Below are 19,955 nucleotides of genomic sequence, written 5' to 3' on the forward strand. Positions count from 1 at the left end.
CTGAAGCTTATTTTTCAACTTTCTGATTTGTTCAACAACTTGCCTATATCTACTTCAACTTTTCAATATCATTGGTCAATTTTCACAAGGAATATTTGTTTATAAACTAATAAACCTTTATGTTATTACTTACGGGAACTCTGCCTTTTGCTCTAAATGCTGCTACTTTTGTGAGGTCATCATCTTTCACACTAATTGGCACAACAATAATAGCAGGATATGTATCACAAAGCTCATAGCTACTATTTATTTTGGATATTTTCCAGCTCTCATTTGGTAAACCCTAGAGGAAAAAAGCAAGAAGCATCCAACACAAATCATATTAGGCGCTTCTTCTCAATGTAAAACTCATGACATCGTCTTACTTATCATTACTTTAAAATTTAAGACTTAATTTTTATTTCATATAATCCATTTTAAAGCAACCTAAGATCTTAATTAAACATAAGAATTTATAAATTAGAATTAAATGATACCACAATCTACATTTCTTAGTATACCAAAAAAGTGTTAAGTTAATAGCATACGATGGAACGAACAAAAAGGTAGTGAGGAAAAAATGTTATCGTTTGTATGTTTTGTGTATATCCATATATCTCTATAAAATATAAACTTGTATATTATATACATATGCCTGAAAAGTATTTTAGAAAATCATTGTGAGGAAAGGGGAAGGGGTCCTGCATCTGGACTGAATAATCTATGCTAAAATCTAAAAACCTAATTTAAGTTTTTAGTTTGGATCTTCACTTGAATGACAAAAACTTTTTAATCATTTTGAGTTTGAAATCCCCTTTTGTGGCAAAAGGTCTAAAAAGTAGAGTATATTAAAGGACCACTATAAAAAGGCAAAGCCAAGAAATTAGATTATCTAAAACTAAATATTCATATCCTGAATACAGCTGACATTTTATAAAATATTTGCTCCAGAAAGAAGTATAAGCATTTTCCAATCAAATTAAACAAGACTATAAACAATTTTTTTTCCAATTAAAAAATAATTATTTTTTTTTACCTGTCTCTTGTATTCGGATACAGGGTCATAAACTTTCCAGCCATTAGATGGAAACTTTTCTTTATAGTTGAATGCAAATAAAGCCTGAATCAAAAAAAAAAAAAAAAAAAAAATCCCCAATGTTTTTCCTACTGCCAAACACCCAATCTTAAAAGATCTCATTGTGATAAAAACTGGATTTGCAAAACTTTCAAGTTTAAATCTATAGAGTTTGAGGTAGTAAATTGGTAGCCTTACTGGAATAATCCAGTACCAATATTGCTTTGAGTATTCTAATAGAAGAGTAAATTGAAAAGTGAAAGTAACAAGCAAAAGTAAAGTTAGACTCTACAATATTGGATTCTTAAATCCCCACAAAAAAGTACAGAAATGTCAACTCAGATATACTCACTTGCCCATTGGAAAGAGGAAAGGCATATCTACTGAGGTTTTCAAATATCCCCAGCTTGCTCTGTTCTTCTTGTTTATAGGCAAGTCGCAAGTTTCTCATATCCTGGTAATTGCCCAAATGTACATATTGTTACATAAATATGAAAAGAGCAGTTATAAATATTTCTCAAAGTAAGATTGATACCAAAAGTGCATGAATTTTCTGTTTGACACGAAAAGTGAAAATTACAAATATAGTTTAATGAGAATCCAATGGCCAAGGTAATAAAATTTTAAAAATATTTTTAATTGTGGGATTTTTAAGAAATACCTTATCAAAATCTTCCGTCTCCTGACTGTACCCAATTCACTGGCCCTCTTCCATGTCTGGATTGTTCTACCTCCTCCCTTGGTTTTCTTGGTCTCCTTCAAGTCTCAAATTAAATCTCACCCTATACAAGAAGACTTTTCCCAGACCTTATTAATCTCAGGTCCTTTCCTGAGATAATTTAACCTTTCTGCATCATTTTTTGTATGCAATTGTTCCCATGTTCTCTTCTTCTCTAGACTGGGAACTCCTTGAGAGCAGGAACTGTTTTTTGCCTTTCTTTAAATCCCCAGGGCTCAGCAAAGTGCCCGATACACAGAAAGTGCTTAATTAATTCTAGTTGATTGACCTTATCATTCTAGAAAAAAATAAGTTCTCATCTGCACACTCATTTTTTTCTTCAGTCCTGACCTACCTGTTTTTGAGACTTAGGATATAGAATAGTACTAATTTGTGAGGTCTATACTAAAATAAATAGGCTTATGTGAATGTGCAAAAGTATGAACTGTGAAACATTTTTAGAAATATCATTCAACACCGGGCAAATGAAAACCATAGTATCTCTCTCTTCCCCAAAATAATAAAAAGGTTTCATTTGTTGAATATTACATCATATCATACCTTGCAAACAATCTCTATGCCACAGGAGTTATCTCCATGACTCTGTACTCCAATCTTTTCAACTCTGCTTATCACTCCAAGGGGAACATCGAGGATAAAATGTGGATCCTAAAGTTTCCAAATGAAGATAAATGCACTTCAATGTCACTCAACAAGTAAAACATTTCACTTAAGATTGTCACTGAGTGAAAGATCTATTTTTCCTCCCAGCTCTCTATGACTTATGAAGTTCTATTGTGCCATAGCTATGACTTATTAAGCCTATCAAGACCATTCATTTCTCCCCATTTTAGCCAATTTTATTTGAAATTAGTAGAAATTCTAGCAGTTACAATAAGAGAAAAATTAGAAGGATTAACATTGGAACTAAAGCAGTCACAATATTATGTGCATATGACATGATGGAGTCTTAAAAAAAAATCTCACTTCAACAACAACAACAACAAAATAAAGCAACTTCAGCAAAGGCTCAAAATAGATTACTTCAAAGAAATTTATTTGTCTGCTTATATACCAGCAATAACAATAAAATAATTAAAAAATTTTCCATTTGTTATAACAATAAAAATGACCAAATTATTTGAAAATTAACCTACCTAAAAAACCCCCCAGAACTCAGGACCTTTCTAAGGATAATCACAAGACTATAATGAACAAAATAAGGCACTGAAATAACTGGAGAGACATTCAATAGTCATGGATGGGTAAGAAGAATCAAATCATATTTGTGTTTTCATCAGTTTGGGAGTTCCCTCCGATAACTCGTTGATATCTGGGTCAGAATAATGTGACAAAATATCCATACATGTCAAATTATTTGAATATTTAATTCAATACCAATTAAAATATCAAGTATTTTAAAAGTAATAATAAAAAGAAAACCATTAATAAAATAAAACCAGACAAACCAAAAATACACAAAAATTTGGTCTTTAATAAATATGGGGGTGGGGGAGAAACCTGGTCTGTGGAAAAACTGGATAGCAATTTGGTGGGAAAAGGATTTAGAACCACTCCTCACTTCACATATCTCAGTAAAATTCTAGATGGAAAAAATTCTACATGAAAAAAAGTTATAAAAAAGATAAAAAGGGGTAGCTAGGTGGCGCAGTAGATAGAGCACCAGCCTTGAATCCAGGAGGACCTGAGTTCAAATGTGTCTCAGACACTTAACACTTCTTAGCTGTGTGACCCTGGGCCCTGTGTGACCACTTAACCCCAGCCTAAAAAAAAAAAATAAAATAAAATAAAATAAAATAAAATAAAATAAAAAAGATAAAAAGAAAATATCTCAATTGAAAAAGGAATTTTTAAAGCTAATAAATATAAACAATTATTAGGAGCAAGATAAATGTTTACTATATTAAAATAAAAAAGTTTCACATAACAATAGGTAGTAACAGTTAAAAAAAAAAACACCAATTAGGAAAATAAGATATCTAAAAATTGTTAAAAATTCACATAGAATAACTTTCAAGTCACAGTGCACGTGGGCAAAGGATATGAATAATGTTCTAAAAAGGAAACATGAATTGCCAATAATCACTTGAAAAAATTAATTAAAATCTAAAAGGATGCAAATTACAACTCCTAGGTTCTCTGTATCCATCAAATTGAAAAAAATAAAACTGAATTTTAGCAGAGTACTAGAAAAATAGGCTCACACAAAGAACTACAAACATGTATATTTTCTTCTGGAGAACAATATTTTTATATTTCATGTTACAATAATTACATCACCTGTAATCACTACTCTGGAGAGGCTTGGTGAGATACAGAAACTCAGTCTCAAAAAAGAAAATAATAAGCATAACCTTTGTCTCAATAATCCATGGTTGGGAACATAACCGAAAAAATGTTTTATTGAAACAACAAAAAAAGTTATCTATTCAAGGATTTTTATGTAAGCATTATTATATGTTAATAGGTAAAAAAAAAAAAATATGGCAACAACCTAAACAACTAGAGGAAAATAATTAAACAAACTGGGGTTCATTAGTTAGTGTCATACAAATTCAATACAACTAAGCTTAACAAATATAAGAAATACTAAGAAGTCTAGAAAGATCTTTTCAAAATAATGAAAACTGAAAAAAGTAGAGGCAAACCATTATCTGCTATGATCAAGTAAAAGTGAAGATGAAAGAATGGACAAAGTACCTTAATGGTGGTTTTGAGGGACTGACTGAAAAGTGATGACATTTTATATACTCAAATTAATTTTCAGAAGTATAAAAATGGATTAAGTTGATAATTTTTAAAACAGTGCTACTTTCCCATTTTCTCCAGAATGTAATTTATTAAGAAACTTACCCTCTCTACATTTTTGAAGTACATTTTGAAATCAGTCACCGTCAGTGTTCCACTAACAGCTCCCATAAATGGACAGATATACATGACATCCTTAACTGAAAGAAAGAAATGTAAAAAATGCATCTATTGTTGGGAAACATTTATGCTTCAATAAATGTTACCATCCTGAACAATCAAATAAATACTTATGATTTTAATTTTATGAAAACACATTAGTCTATAATATTACATGAAATAAAGGAAATAGCGTTGAGGTATGTCGTTCAAAAATGGAAGTCTTCCAGGGATGGCTTGGAAGAAAATGCTTTGAGTTGGACTTAACGACCTTGGAGGTCAACTTCAGTTGTGGCATTCTGTGATTCCACATCACTTCATGTCACAGGGACGGTTTATTGAATGGGTTTCACAAAGCACTAAGTCTGACCAAATATCTCATTGTAGCATGGAGGTGACCCCAATTTCTTGAAAGCAAGGCTAGTGAAGAACAAGTTCTAACAGGGTCTACTATATAGGACTGTGACTGTCTCCTAAAAACCAAGCCCAAGTAAGATTCATCACTAGGAGACTGGGCAATTGGTGCTGAATAATCTGCTTGGCAACAAACCAAAATAGAAAATGGCCCTCAGTTCCATGAGGCTCCTTTTTCTTTCTGTGCTGGAGATGGCACAATGACAAAAAAGGGAATAGAGGGTACTGAGAATCACAGTATTTCAGACAGCATTCAACCCAAACCACTCTTCTCCAAAATTAAATAGGATCTCTTAATTTGCCCAATCTTTTCAGTCCTCAACATTCTTGACCTTTTTGCTGCATGTAACACAATCATTCCTCTTCTCCTTGATACTCTTTTCTCTTGTGAGTTCAGGACATCACTCTTTCCTTAGTCTTCTTCCTATCTGATCACGTTGGAGTCTATTCTGTTGTATCTTAATCCAGGACACACTTGTCAGCCATAGGTATCCCTCAAGGCTCTGTCCTGGGTCCTCTTCTCTTTTCCCTACTATTCCACTTGGTGATTTCAACAGCCTCCCTAAATTCATTTATCAACTCTTTGTTCAAACTTCTCCAGCCCTAACCTCTCTGTTGAGCTCCAGTCTTGTACCTTCAACTGCCTATTAGATCTCAAACTGGATGTCCTGCAAGACAGCTTAAGCTCAGCATATCCAAAATGGAATTCTTTCCCCTAATCCCTGCTGCCTTACAAACTTTTATACTGTGGGCGCTACTCCCTCAGTCTCACAACCCAAGTGTCATCCTAGACTACTACTCTCTCACTCCTACATATAATATTTCCAAATCCTATTGATTTTACCTTTGCAACAGCTCTTAAATATGCCCCCTTTTTCCTCTGACACTGCTGCCACCCTAATCTTTTCACTCCTGGACTACTCAGCCTGTTGCTTGGTCTGCTTACCACAAGTCTCTCCCACTATCCCCTAAGTGATAGATCTGAAGTCACCTCACTCAATAAACTCCAGTGGCTCCCTAGTCTTTCTATATCTTCCATGTTTTCTCAGATTCAATGACACTAACCTTGAAGAGCCTTACTCCATCTTGTTAGCTCCTGGCATCTTCACTGAGTGTTTCTCATGCATGGAATGCTTTCTCTTCTCACCCCCATCTTTTGGCTTCCTTCCAGCCCTACCTAAAATACCAACTTGTACAGAAAGCTTTGCCCAATCCCTCTTAATTCTAGTTCATTTCCTCTGTTGACTATTTTCTATTTATCCCATGTAGTTTGTTTGCAGTTTGTCTCTCCTCTTAGTCTTTGAACTCCTAGAGGGCAAGGATTGTCTTTTGCCTATCTTTGTATTCCCCAGCACTAAGCACAGTGTCTGACACATAGGAGACACCTAAGAGATGTTTACTGACTGTCTCCATGAACAGGAGAACAATTTCACAGGATCTCCTATCTAGAGCTGGAAAGGACCTGAGGACATTGAGTCTAATCCCCTTATTTATACATGAGTAAATGAAGGCACAGGATTATAAGAGAAGATGCAGCTCAAAAAGGGTCTCCATTTTCTCAATAAAGCACAAGGGAAGGTCTTTAAGTATAAGAGAAGGTGAGTGAGGCATGGGAAGCTTGAGAAAAAAAAAGAGACAGTATAGATTATGATCACAATAATAACATCAATAGTCATTTAATCCACTCTTTAAAACATAATGAAATCCATTCATGCTGGTGAAATGCAGATGTTGTACTTACCAATAGCTTTGATTGATTCTCCTGGAAATAGTGGTGCCTCTTCCATTTGGGCCAGCTTATTTCCATCTCTCAGAGCCTGGTAAAGGAAAAAGCCAAACAGGATTAAATTTTATTTTCCATAGCTATATAGGAATGCTACATTTTGCTGAGAGCACACAGAAACAGAACAGTGCTCATCCCATTTGTCAAAGCACAGCATCACAAGACATCACACTGGCTATTGCAAGACGTTACATTATGTTGAGACTTCAGATACAAATCATAAAACTGGGAATTGTTTGAAAAGACAAGCAGACACGAATGATAAATAAAGACTGGGACTAGACCTGTGATTTCATTAGTATGGGTAACTCCCAGGTGAGGAAACTTCTATCAATGCAAGATGGCAAGTTCCTCTGCAACTTATAATTTTAACTTAGCACTCAAAGATAAATGACTTAGGGTCACACTCTGTGTGTGTATGCATGTGCACGTGTGTATGTGCGTGTGCAGAGGTATGACTTGAATCCAGGTCTTTCTTCCTTGTTTCAACATTAGCTTTCTAATCAACCATGCTATGCTGCCTCTGTGATAAATAACACAGTCAAGAAAATTAGCTGCATGATTTGATAGGGCAGGATTTTAAAATTGATCGGATTTTCTATAACAATAAATGGAAAATTAAAAATTTGATTGAATTTCCAATTGGTCCATACATTACTTCAACATATTTCATTAGGGTTCCATTTTTAAACCAACCTAAACTGTTTCATATTCTCCACAAAATAACCTACAAAATAAAGTGTGTGACAAATACACACCCAACCCCCCACTCAAGAGTCAACAAGAATGTTTCCTTGTTGCATAGGCAAAGTTATACACAGGCCTTTTGACAAATTCTACAGTTTAGAAATCATCTTCTTTTTCCAACTACCCAAGTTCATTAAATTCCCATTTTTCCTTCAGTCTTGTTTTTATTTCTTCCCCTCATCCCCAAAGAGAACTCTTAGTTAAGTGTATTGCCCATTAATACTTTGAAGTATTTAGGCAACAATTTGTAGAACCCATTTAACTTTCAGGTTACTGTCAGACATTAAAGGCACAATTTAAAAATGTGAAACTAATTTTTTAAGTATAATAAAAGGAGAAACTTGTCTGAACACTTTTTAACATGTCAGTGGTTCAAGAACACCAAAAATTATTCAGTTTCCCTCGAGACACGTGCTAAAAAAAAATTTTCCTTTCAGTAACTGATGTCATGAACTAATAATTGATTTCATGCCCCAGTAAGAAAGCTATTTTAATTAAATATTTAATTTTAAATTACTTTGAAATATTTTACATTATTAAACTAAGTTAAGTCATTTAATATTATGTGTCAAATGTATTAAAAATAAACGTGGAGTGCTTGTTTAAATACACTTATTACTAAGTGCTGCTTAGAGAGCAAAAGTGAGTTGTTCAATTTTATCAAACTATAACTCTTCTGGGGGCTATAAATAACTTTTCAGTTGGAACTATATAGTAAGTCACACCAAAATTTGACAGGACAACTACTTAAAAGCCATTTCTCTACATAAAAGAACACCAAGAGGAAAGAGTACACTAGGAAAGAATGGTAATTGGGTGCAACTGACAGAGTTTGTCAGATCCTCTGAAGAGATGTGCTCTAGAGACCCAGGCTCGGGACTCATATGCAAAGTAGGGTTTTCTACAAATTATTATATCTATATTAGCTAGAAAAGTAGCTATTTGGGATACTTAATGTGTCTTTGTGAGATAAAAGGCAAAGCCAATGTCTTTATTAGTAAGCTAGGATGTACTTTTAAAATGACAAAAAATATACCACCAAAACAAACAAAATAAAACAAGATGACAATACTTTAGATTTTTAACTAAAGAGAAATTAGAAAACTGAAGTTTTAGTGTACATGTAACAGATTATAAACAAAACTTACACTTGCTAAGTGCAGTGGAACCCCTTTACAGACCTGTCACGTTTCTGAGTCTTTTAATTATGGGAATCTGTCACTGCTTTTGTTCATTGGACATGATTTCACTTAGAGCTACCTCAAATCCAGGTGACTCCCATTGGGTTTCAGATTAATCAAATACTTTGTGTCAACTTGCCAGGCTGGTTCCTGCTTCTTTTTGCCCCACTCTCTTACCTGTCATTTTCTGCACAGCCAAATCCTGTCATCCATTGCCCAAAATAAATTCAATCTCCCAAATGAAGTCTTGTCAGATTAGCGCAGTGTTCAACTTCTCCTCAAAACTACCAAAGAACTTCTACATAATATAATATAATCTCTTAAATTATTTACTATTATTTCATCCCAACAAGGAGGGAAACTCTTTAGAGGTAGACACTTTGGAATAGTCCTCAGAGCCTAGTGTATGTATATCGTAAGCATTCAAATTTTGGACTGATTAATACAAATGTATCCTATATACCAAATACGGATTACTAAAAACACAACAGCCCACACTGAAACTGCAAGGAACCTAATTTAAACCCCTTCAAAAACTCACAAGGCACTTCAGGATTTTGGAGTACCTAAAGGTCATCATTATAAGCATGTATCATTATCAAACTGAGGTGTCCTGGAAGTTTCCAGTGCAAATTCTTAAGACCCACATCTGGATTGGTTGTGTCATAAAGGGGTTCTACTGAACTTAGAGATGAAAGGAGGAAGGGACTATAAAAGGACAATACTTTTGCTCTTCCAGAAATTGAAATTAAAATGGTTTCTAAGCACAGGATCAGTAGCTATACAACAAACAAGTAAAATTTGCCACCTGATCGGCTCCAGCTTCAGAATGATAGCCATTGTGTCCTTCCTGAACCTCCTGCTGAGCATCAGGCGCATGGACAAGAATGCAGAAGAGGAAGAGAGAAACACGTGCAAACAAACAGGTGAAAGAACAGAATTTTTTTTCCCCAACAGAGACAGTATGAGTGTAAAACTCAGCACCTTTTACAGCTTTGTCACTCACAACAAATTTTTCCCCCTTGGAGTTAAAGACCCAGTTTGATGGACAAACGTCGTAGCATCCTTCTAAAATGGAATGACTATTCTTTGCTGGAGGAGGGAAAAAAAAACAATCTACACCATGGTTTTCAAGTGACAAAATATGCTTTAAAAAAAAATCACATAATTCCAGAATAAAGAAAACACAAAGGGGCACATTATATGCTCGAAAATAGATAACATAGCATGCTATGGAAGCTATATAAAAAGAAAAGTCATGCAAACAAAATTTAAAAGAAACCCAAAGAAATTTATGTTTTTAAAAGAGCAGAGCATACTTTTTTTATTTTGTTTATTTGCATAGGCAGGCAACTCTGCTGGTAGCAGCAAATTTTGTATTAGACAAATATATATACCATTTACTTCTTTTTGTTTTAGATTTAAATTTTCTTTATTAAACTGCTACATTATAATTTATCTAATATATATGTATATATGTAGTACACCTACCTGATTATATACTGTATATTCTGCAGAAGATTTTTTTTAAAAAGTACATTAAATATTGCACTTTACATTAGTTCCATATGAAATGTTTCCATTCATGACAACAATGTGCCTCAAAAAATGGTTAAAAGGTCAAATTTACTTTTCTTTGGTAACCTTCCAAATTGCTTGATAAGCTACTGCTTATGTTCCCAATATGATCTCTTTACTGTTCAATTCTTTAAACAGATAATATGAAAAATCTAAGTTGTAATCCTTTAAAAGTGATGTCAATTCTATGAGACCAAATAATTTATTAAAAAAAAAAAAAAAAAAAGCCAGATCTCTCTATTATAAAAAAAAAAAAAAAATTTGGTTTCACTATCAAATTTGTGCATAAAAAAGATTATATCTGAAGAGTTGTGGTATTAGATTTCATATTTCCAAACTTTAAACCATATCAGCACATATGACAATTGACACATTTTCATACTTTGTCATTAGTTTGCATTTAATGTCAGGCAGAAATCAAAACCATTCAAAGTTGTACAATATTTTTCCATTTGGCAAAAATTTTATATTTTCATTCTTAAAATATAAAGCAAAGTAGATTTTTTTTTTTTTTGGGGCTGAGGCAATTGGGGTTAAGTGACTTGCCCAAGGTCACAAGCTAGGAAGTGTTAAGTGTCCGAGACCACATTTGAACTCAGGTCCTCCTGATTTCAGGGCTGGTGCTTTATTTACTGCGCCAGCTAGCTGCCCCTTAGAATTATCTTTTAAGGATGGTTCTTCAGAGGAAAATAAAGGTACAAACACACACCACTCCCCAATACACAATAGCACTTTGAAGTCCATGCAATTAGGAAGAAATACCAAATAAAATTTTGTATCATAACAATATGGATCAATTAAAAAAAAAAAAAGAAAAAAAAAAAAGAAAACATTCTCATTAACTGAAAGGCATTTTTTACTGGTGGGGAAAAAGAGAAATAATGAAAAACCAATTAAAATAATAAGAATTTTAAATGTTTAATTTTAAGTTCTTCATTGCCCTATAAAAGTTGAAAACATTAAATCATTAAAATGGTTAGCTTATCCAAATCCAGATAATTTTGAGGAGTAGAAAGATTAAACCACTGTTACTAAATTGTACATTTCTCTTCCTCTCCATTATTAAATATAAGTCACTTTAAAATAATAAGAAAATACATGCACATTACCAATCTTGTTCCTGTTTTATAGGTGTTCTGAAGGGACAGAGCAGGAAAAAATGGAAAAAACATAACAGACTCTACTAATTATACTTACTACTAAAGCTATTCCCTATTAATTAATATTCCCCAAAAGTACTAGGTAGGCCTGAAGACTCCAAAATTACCTTCAAATTCAGTGTCAAATTAATCCAGCGAATTGACACGTATTACCCCAAATTAAAAATTTATTGAAATTGGCTACAAAGCCAACTTAGTCTTTTTTCTGTAGTTCAATTCTATCACAAGGATGATAAAATAAAAATAATACAGTACACTCTGCAGTAGTAGGCATGCACACCCATTTGGTAAGAATTCACATCATAATAATCAGCTAGTAGCAAACATTTCTAACAACTTAAATATATGACTTTACATATACTGGCTTTTATTAGCACATGAAACATTATAACAAACAAAGCATTTCTATCGCAACATTTAAAGCTATGACATAGCGAGCAGTTTGATCTGGTTAATTCATAATATTGTTGATAAAGTGAAAAAAACAACAACACCACCAAACAGACTTAAATTTTCAATAAAGCGCAAAAGACAAACAGGCAGGAGGCCGATTTGCTGAAAGGCAAACATATCCTTACCCTGATGTCAGGCCTCCTGAAAACCTGTTAGTTAAAATACAGAATGTCATCAGAATGTAGAGATACCAGCAGGTTGGGCAATGTATGAGGGAACAACATTCTAACACAACATATACATCAAGAAAGAATACCCAACTCCAAAGTAACATCCAATTCAATTTAGAACCTATCACATACAAGGTACAAAAACAAAAAATGGAAACGTTCTGCTATTCAAGGATCTTGTATTCTCCTGGCATCATTTTCAAATGAAGATTAAATTAAGCGCACATCAAGTTCTAGGCCCAAGTAAAAACCTGATTTCTCATCTAAACTTGTAACAACAAAAGCTATTTCAGGCAGTCCTCAGTTTAATTAAAATTGTGTCATGTCTAAAAATATATATAAAATACTATGCCAGTAATTCAGAAACAACTGTTCTCCCCATGATATGAATTAATAAATCTATATCACAAACATTTATGAACTACCTATCATGGAAGCATATTTTACTCAATTTAATTTTGTCAATTTTTGAAATTTTATAAGCTGGGAAAAGAAAAAAAAATAATAACATTGCCATGTACACAGCATACCATAAGAGAAGCTTCAACATAAAAACACATTTCTATTTCAAGAAAACCTAAGTAATAAATACTACATCTTATTTTCAAAGCAGTCCAGCTTTTCTTTGCTTCCTGTTGATTTTCTTTTGTTCTCTGCTGTGCACTTTTTAACCTTCCCCCTCCTTCCACCACCATCCTAAAGAAGGATACAATTGAGTATGGATATGTACATATACATAGAAATCTAAACATATTTATATATATACATATATACTCATACACATACACACATGTGTAAGATTATACTATGCTTATTTCCACCTGTCATCTGTTTCTCTGAAAGTGGATAGCATCTTCATAGGTTCAAGTCTTTAAATCTTTTACTAAATCAACAAGCTCATTTTCAGCACCATAGCAATATTTCAACCCAATCATTCTGAAAAACTGTCTATGAAAGATTCCCCCCAATTTTTTTGCATCCCTTTCTGATCTTGACTATATAGGTTTGCACAAGAAAATGTTAACTTAAAATAATCAAAATTATCCTTTTTACACTTCAACAATACTCTCACCTTATAAAATAATTTGTCTGATACTGCTGAATATATTTCCTTAACATCTTTTCCCCCTGATTTTGAAGTTTCTGACCTTTAGTTCTTTGAAATGAACTGTGTTATTATTTTTTCTAACTCAATAGTTTTTTTTTTTAAGTAATTTAATTGGGATCACATTAAATAGATTTAAATTGGCATTTAAAATTATATTAGCTATATCTACCCATGAACAATTAATATCACTTCAATTATTTAGATATGAGTTTATTTATATTAAAATGTGTTTTATGTTTATGTTCATATAGTTCCTATTTTTTGTTTTTTTTTTTGGGGGGAGGAGGAGTTATATGCTCAGGTATTTTATACTTTCTAGGTATTTTAAATGTTTTAAAACAACACTGAATAGAATAGCTGACAGTGTAGTTTTTTTTTATTTTTCACTTCTGATTTATTCTATTTTAACTAACTTTGTTTTAGATCATGAATACCATCCCTGCTTTTTTTTAAAAAAAAACATACTAAATTCTATGTGTCCTTTATGTTGACTTTGTGTGTGTTGCACATTTCTATAACATTTCCTGAAAGCAACATATTATTGAATTCAAATCTTTAATCTACTATCCATTTCCATTGTATGTGTAAATTCGTCCTATTTACATTCTAAGCTACAATTACTTGTGTATTTTCCTTTTTGGTTTTCCTCATTATCCTTTTCAATTTTTCCTTTTATGCCTCATTTGCATAATTACTCCTTTTTACTTCTCCCTATATATATATATATATATATATATATATATATATATATATATATATATATATATATATATATATATATATATATATATATATATATTTTTTTTTTTTTTACAATCGCCCCATCATACTCAGCTCAGTCCTCCCGTCTTTCAAACTACCCAAATAATGACAATCTTGAGTACTACTAATATTTTCACATATACAAAGGAAATACTTGGACTTCATTATAATTAGTCTAATACTTAGCTTATGTTTCTCCTGAATGTTTTATGTTGAATTTTCTCTTAAATTCTGAGGTTTTGTCACAAAAAAACCTGAAAATCTTTCAGTTCAAGTTTCCATTTTTTCCCATTAAGGAGTATAATTTTCTTGGTAAATTACCCTTGGTCATAATCCCATCTCTTCTGCTCTTCAGAATAGAGTATTCCAAGACCTACAATGTAGGACCTGCTAGGTCTTGTGTAATCCTTATTGTAACTCTGTGATATTTAAATCAGGATTTTTTTCCCCCTTGTTGCTTACAATAATTTCCCCTTACCCTGGGAGCTTTGGAAGTTAGCTATCACATTCCTGTAATTTTTCCTCCTGGAATTGGAAACTGAGTGGACACCCATCAGTTGGAGAATGGCTGAATAAGTGATGGTATATGAATGTTGCCCTATACAAGGGCTGAAACTCTTGAGTCAATGCACTGATGTCGGACAATCGAGCACTTGAGGCTAATTACTTATTGGACAATACTCTATAAAATGGCCCTTCCCACTATCCTTTGCTGGCCCAATCGTTTGGTGTATACAGAGAATTGTGGGAGGGACTAAGAGGTGCAGTGAGACTAACCAGACTCAGTCTGGGGGATAGATGAAGAGGTGAGGTTGGGAGATCCTATACATCTATCCCCTTCACTTGTACTGCTGAAGACTAAGAATAAAGATTTTCCTTATCCTGACTCAAAGCCTTATATATACACACACCATTAAGACTATTATGTCAACTCTGGAATATGAGAAAGAAGATGACATTAACCAGCACTCTACACATTAGCTTTCTCATTTCCATGAGACCCTATGGGAATAGGCTCTGCAGCCATCGAGGGTATCTCTGATGCAAACAGGAGATTTGAACAATGTGATTTCCTACAACATATTACAGTTTGATTATCAGATGACTTAAGTGCAGAAAATCAAATCCCAGCATTTGACTTACAAAAATAAATACTGTGTGAAAAGCAATGAATATATGTTAAAATAATGAGATCCTACAGGAGTTGCAACTGATTTCAACTTAGCTCAAGGATGTGATGAATACTGACATAAGAAGCAAGGTATAAAACAGGGAAATGTCTGCTCATTTACTTAAGTTACTTGCTACTGTCACAGAGGCTACCCTGCATCAAGTATGAACGAGAAGGATTCTCTACACCCCTAGCAAGGTCCTCTAAAAGTTTTTTTTTAAAAGCCATCCAATTCAAGAAGCACTTATTATACACCTGTTATGTAACACGGCTTAGAATCCAATGGGGTGGTGGTGGGAGAAATATAACAACTAGATAACTAAACATAGGATGTAATGACATTCCAATTGAATCAACTCAGTCTCCAGTTTCTCCAATGAAAACTATAATAATTCAAAATAAATCTGTTTAAGTGCCTAGACGTATTGAAAAACATGACGTGGATAAAAAGAGTCACCAAATTTTCTTCAGTTTAGGGAAAGACAGGGGTGGAATAAACATTTATCAAGTACCTACTTTGCACCGGGTATAGAGCTTAAGTGCTTTACAGGTACCATCTTATTTGATTAGCCTACCAAATTAGTGGGTATGTACCTAGTGATGTCATAAGCCTATGAAAATCCTTCTAACAATGCCAATCAGTCCCTGCTTTGTAACTCAGAGATCCTGGAAGTTGTCTGGAGCCCTGAGAGGTTTAGTGACTTGCCCAGGCTCACCCACCCAGGACTGGTCAGAGGCAGGATTTGAAGCCAGTTCATCCCAACCCCAGGCCAGGTGGCCTCTGTATCTCTGATTTATCAATTACTTGTTCCAGTCAGGAAAACTGAACGAAGCTGTCAGGAGATAAATCATCAGAAATTTCTGGATAATTTGAACATGGAACAATGTACATAGATTCCTTTCTTTTTAAAGATTTTTTTTTAAACTGTACTAAGTTTATTTGTTTTTAATATACAGGATTTTCTTTTAAATAAAGAATGTAGAGAGGATTTCAGAAAACACTTTTTCCCACCATAATTTAAGAGAATTTCATTAAGTCTAATCTTGGCAGATGGGAAGATTTGTACCCTAAGAATGAATTCTCCGTTCAAAAAACAGGGAGGAAAATGGAAGAAAAATCCAGAGCCCCCAAACCCAAAAGACTTTGCTTTGTTATCTTAACCTTAAATTTTAAAATGGGAATAAAATGCATAATGGTCAATAATGGTATCCTTCCTTGCTTGTTTTGTTTTATGTAGCATAAAGCCATTTTCCTTAAAGGATTAAAAAAAAAAAATCTAGTCAGTAACACTGCAGAAAAAGTACAAGTATGTTTCTAAAGGATATTGGCCCACAAAAAGGGAAAATAGCAGGACTTAACCTTCAGGGCAAGGCAATACAGTCTCCAAAAATTACATAAGGAACATTTCTCAACAGCCACTTCTTTAGGCAAGAAAGTCTGATCCTGCCATCTCTGCTGTATCAAAACTCCAACTGGATGGTATTTGTTGTGTGTAGCATTTTGTGTGTTAATACGAATCACAAAATATTATCACTGGAGGTCTTCATTTGGAGGCCGAATGACCACTTGTTTGAGATTGTATTGAGAGGATTCCCATAAGACATGGGTCAGGCTAGATGACCTCAGAGGAGCCTTCTAATTGAGAGGTTGCTTCATAGGAATACTAGAGGAGGCCTTTCTCTGCTATGATCCCCATGTGTCTAGTTACCACCAAAATACCACCAGACTGTACAGACACAGAACTTCTAGCTGCCAGTTGCAAGAGAGAGAGAAGGTATGCAAGACTTGAGAATTTATTCACCTCCTCCCATCTCCCCAATAAAGCAATAATAAAAAGTGAGAATGGCAAAAATCAATGGCAGAATCCAATTCCAGCATAGAGCATTGTACCAGCTCACGACTCCAAGCAGCAGCAGGTTGGCCAAGTGCACTTCCCGGTCTGTTCTATCCTCAACACTAATACATGTCACTATTGCCTGGGAGGTTTAAAACAAAATCTCTCTGTGCCCTGGAAGCTTTTTTTTGTTTTAAGTTACAACAAACCCTAAGCGAACCTTCCAACTTGTTAAAATTGTGAAAAGCCAAAAGAGTTGGGTGAATAAAGAGCTTTTATTTTCTTGCCAAACATCCATAATCTGTTCCCATTTAGTCAGATGCTAAACTACAGCTAAGCATTTTTGTAGTTAATATGGTTGTTTTAGGTTGTGCGCTTTAAAGATAAATCAAAAGTTACCCTGTCTTTTAAGTTTCTCTCAGCATTTGAATTCAACAAACTTCTAAATTCCCATCTTGGATCACAGTTATAATTGCCTTTGGACTTTCCTGTATAACTGAATAGCAATGGTTAAAAGAGGTACTAACTATGCTGGATGAGATCTGTCAAATACCAAAACAAGATAGATTTTAGAACTAGGAGGTATTTTGGAGAGTACCTAGTTTTGTTCAGTGTTCAAATGAGGAAAATGAGGGTGCACAGAGATGAAGGGACTTACTCAACAGTTAGCAGGAGATCCAGGAGTAGACATCAGCCCAGAACATTCTTTCCAATTTCATTCCCTGGCCTAGCTTTATGAATTGTATGATTATAACCATCACCTAAGTTGCTTTTTACTAATAGTTCTTAAAAGTACTGTTTTTAAATGGAAGTGTAAGCAACTATGCCATTTGCCAAGGGTAAGATTGTCTCTGATCTAGAGTTAAATAAGATTCTTGGATCATTTTTATATTGTTAAAAAAAAAAAAAAATATATATATATATAGGAGAGATACATAGTACAATTTATCATCCCAGAAAAATTAACATAATGCCTTATTGATTTAAAGTACCAAACACATAAAGACTAATAGCTACTTAATTTCAAAATAAAGAAACTTTTTTTTCTAGTTGTTATACTCAAACTAATCTTTAATATGAAGTAATATGAAAGAATGCACTTATGTTATTATGGTTTTACTACCCCACATATTCCCTTTCTTTCTCTATGAATCAATTTTTGCTAGATGAATAATTCTTAATTATTCTACATTTTATTTTGTCTAGGATTATTATATATATATATATATATATATATATATATATATATATATATATATATATATATATATAAAAAATTCAGCTGATAATGTATCAGTATTTACTATATCAGAGCAACAGACTCAGCAGCAGCCTCAATAAAGGAAACAACTGTCAGGGAAAATATTCAAGCCTTAAATTGTAGTTAAATTTTACTATTGAAGATAAGATTCCTGGGAATGTAGTTTACTATTGTTTTGAGCTTTGATTACATGGATAGTTATCAAAATTGTCCTGAAGCCAACAGTAGAAAATGACACATGCCACAATCTGGGAGCTGCTAAGAGTGATTGGTTATCTGTGGCTTGGAAAAGTTTTGGGGACAACCTTGGACACAGCCTACGGAGGCTCCTCCAGATTCTGTTGTCCCATTGTGCTGCTTGCTCTCTGAAAAGGAACATTCCCACCTGATTAATCCTGAGCCTTGCTTTGGATACACTGTGACTACACAATTGATTTCAGGCATGAGTCCTGTCTGACAGCCAAACAGAGCTAATGGAGTTTTTCCCCTCTGTTAAGATATGACATTGTTATAACTATGTCCCTTTTTTTTCTTCTATTGCAAGTGTATTATCTATAATCAAGAAGCTTTACAAGTACAATACTAAATCTATCAGATAACAGATTGATACTGGCACATCTCTGAGTTGTTAGAATAAGATACAAGTGTGAACCATCTTATAATTTTCACCTATAATTGTGATCAAATTATAATATAAGGATGAAATCCTAAGGGGGAAATGATTAAAGACAATAAGATAAAGATGCAATGTGAAAGTTTTTTAAATAAATGGAATAGTAAATATTGAGAGAGGACAGGATTAGATGGTTTCCTCTGAGAACTATATATGTATGTGTAAGATTGGCTTTCAAATTTATCTACTGTGAAAATACAGGCTTTGAGTATGTTTTGGTTAATAAGTTCTCAAAATCTGATTATGGATTTATTATGAATTTACACATAAATTGTACTAATAATGGTAAAGTGAAACTAATTTCCCATTGTTAAAGTATCTGATGATTTTAAATGACACAAGAGTTCATTTTATAGTTTGATTTGGACAAATTTTAAAAAGATTCTTGTACTGGGTATAGGATTTAGTTAAGGATAGAAATAGCAAATGGTATATAAACTGAAATTCATTGAAGTTTCAAAATTGGATAACCAAATTTCAGTGACTGTACTAAATTACATTAAGTAAAAGATATTCAGGGATTAGATTATTATATAAGACATCTGGGACTCAAAATGTGCTGATTAAATGGATAATGAGAATGGGTTACTACGCCCTTCTCAAAACCAGTCCATTTTGAGCACTCTAAGTAGTCTGATCTGGATCTGACATAACGTAATTATGTCTGATGCAGAAATCGTCTGTGTATCGCATTATTTGAACCTAGCCCTAAGTAGCTAGGAAATTGGACCATCAGATCCAAAGGTTGATGCAAATGGTTTTCTCACCACTGTATCTCTCAAGCAACTCATGTACCTTGTCTGAAAACTGGCCCTGTGCTTATCAATTATTGTTTTTTAAGGACTCCTAACAAGTCCTTCTGACTACTCCCACATCTGCCAAATCTGTGGGTGTGTTGTTCTCTGCCCAACTGCCAAGGCCCTGATTCAAGCATATGTTGGCATTTTCTCTCCTCTATA

The 19,955-nt window shown here is 33.5% G+C and overlaps 1 protein-coding gene across 6 annotated transcripts in view; it reads right to left on the minus strand.

Annotated features, from left to right (window-relative positions):
• MTMR1 (myotubularin related protein 1) overlaps positions 1–19,955 on the minus strand; it is a 53,086-nt gene that overhangs the window by 25,262 nt on the left and 7,869 nt on the right. For 2 of the 6 annotated variants that reach the window (XM_074278106.1, XM_074278105.1), the window contains exons 3-8: positions 6,856–6,931; positions 4,647–4,741; positions 2,334–2,441; positions 1,407–1,508; positions 1,016–1,099; positions 134–283 (exon numbers count right to left, since the gene is read on the minus strand). In XM_074278106.1, the coding sequence (XP_074134207.1) occupies positions 134–283; positions 1,016–1,099; positions 1,407–1,508; positions 2,334–2,441; positions 4,647–4,741; positions 6,856–6,901 (585 nt within the window). In that variant the 5' untranslated portion in view covers positions 6,902–6,931. Of the gene's footprint in view, positions 1–133; positions 284–1,015; positions 1,100–1,406; positions 1,509–2,333; positions 2,442–4,646; positions 4,742–6,855; positions 6,932–9,633; positions 9,688–11,512; positions 11,540–12,141; positions 12,166–19,955 lie in introns of all 6 variants that reach the window. The other 4 variants (XM_074278100.1, XM_074278103.1, XM_074278101.1 and 1 more) reach the window with 4 other exon arrangements.

Source organism: Sminthopsis crassicaudata, chromosome X (assembly GCF_048593235.1).
Source record: "Sminthopsis crassicaudata isolate SCR6 chromosome X, ASM4859323v1, whole genome shotgun sequence".
Taxonomy (NCBI): domain Eukaryota; kingdom Metazoa; phylum Chordata; class Mammalia; order Dasyuromorphia; family Dasyuridae; genus Sminthopsis; species Sminthopsis crassicaudata.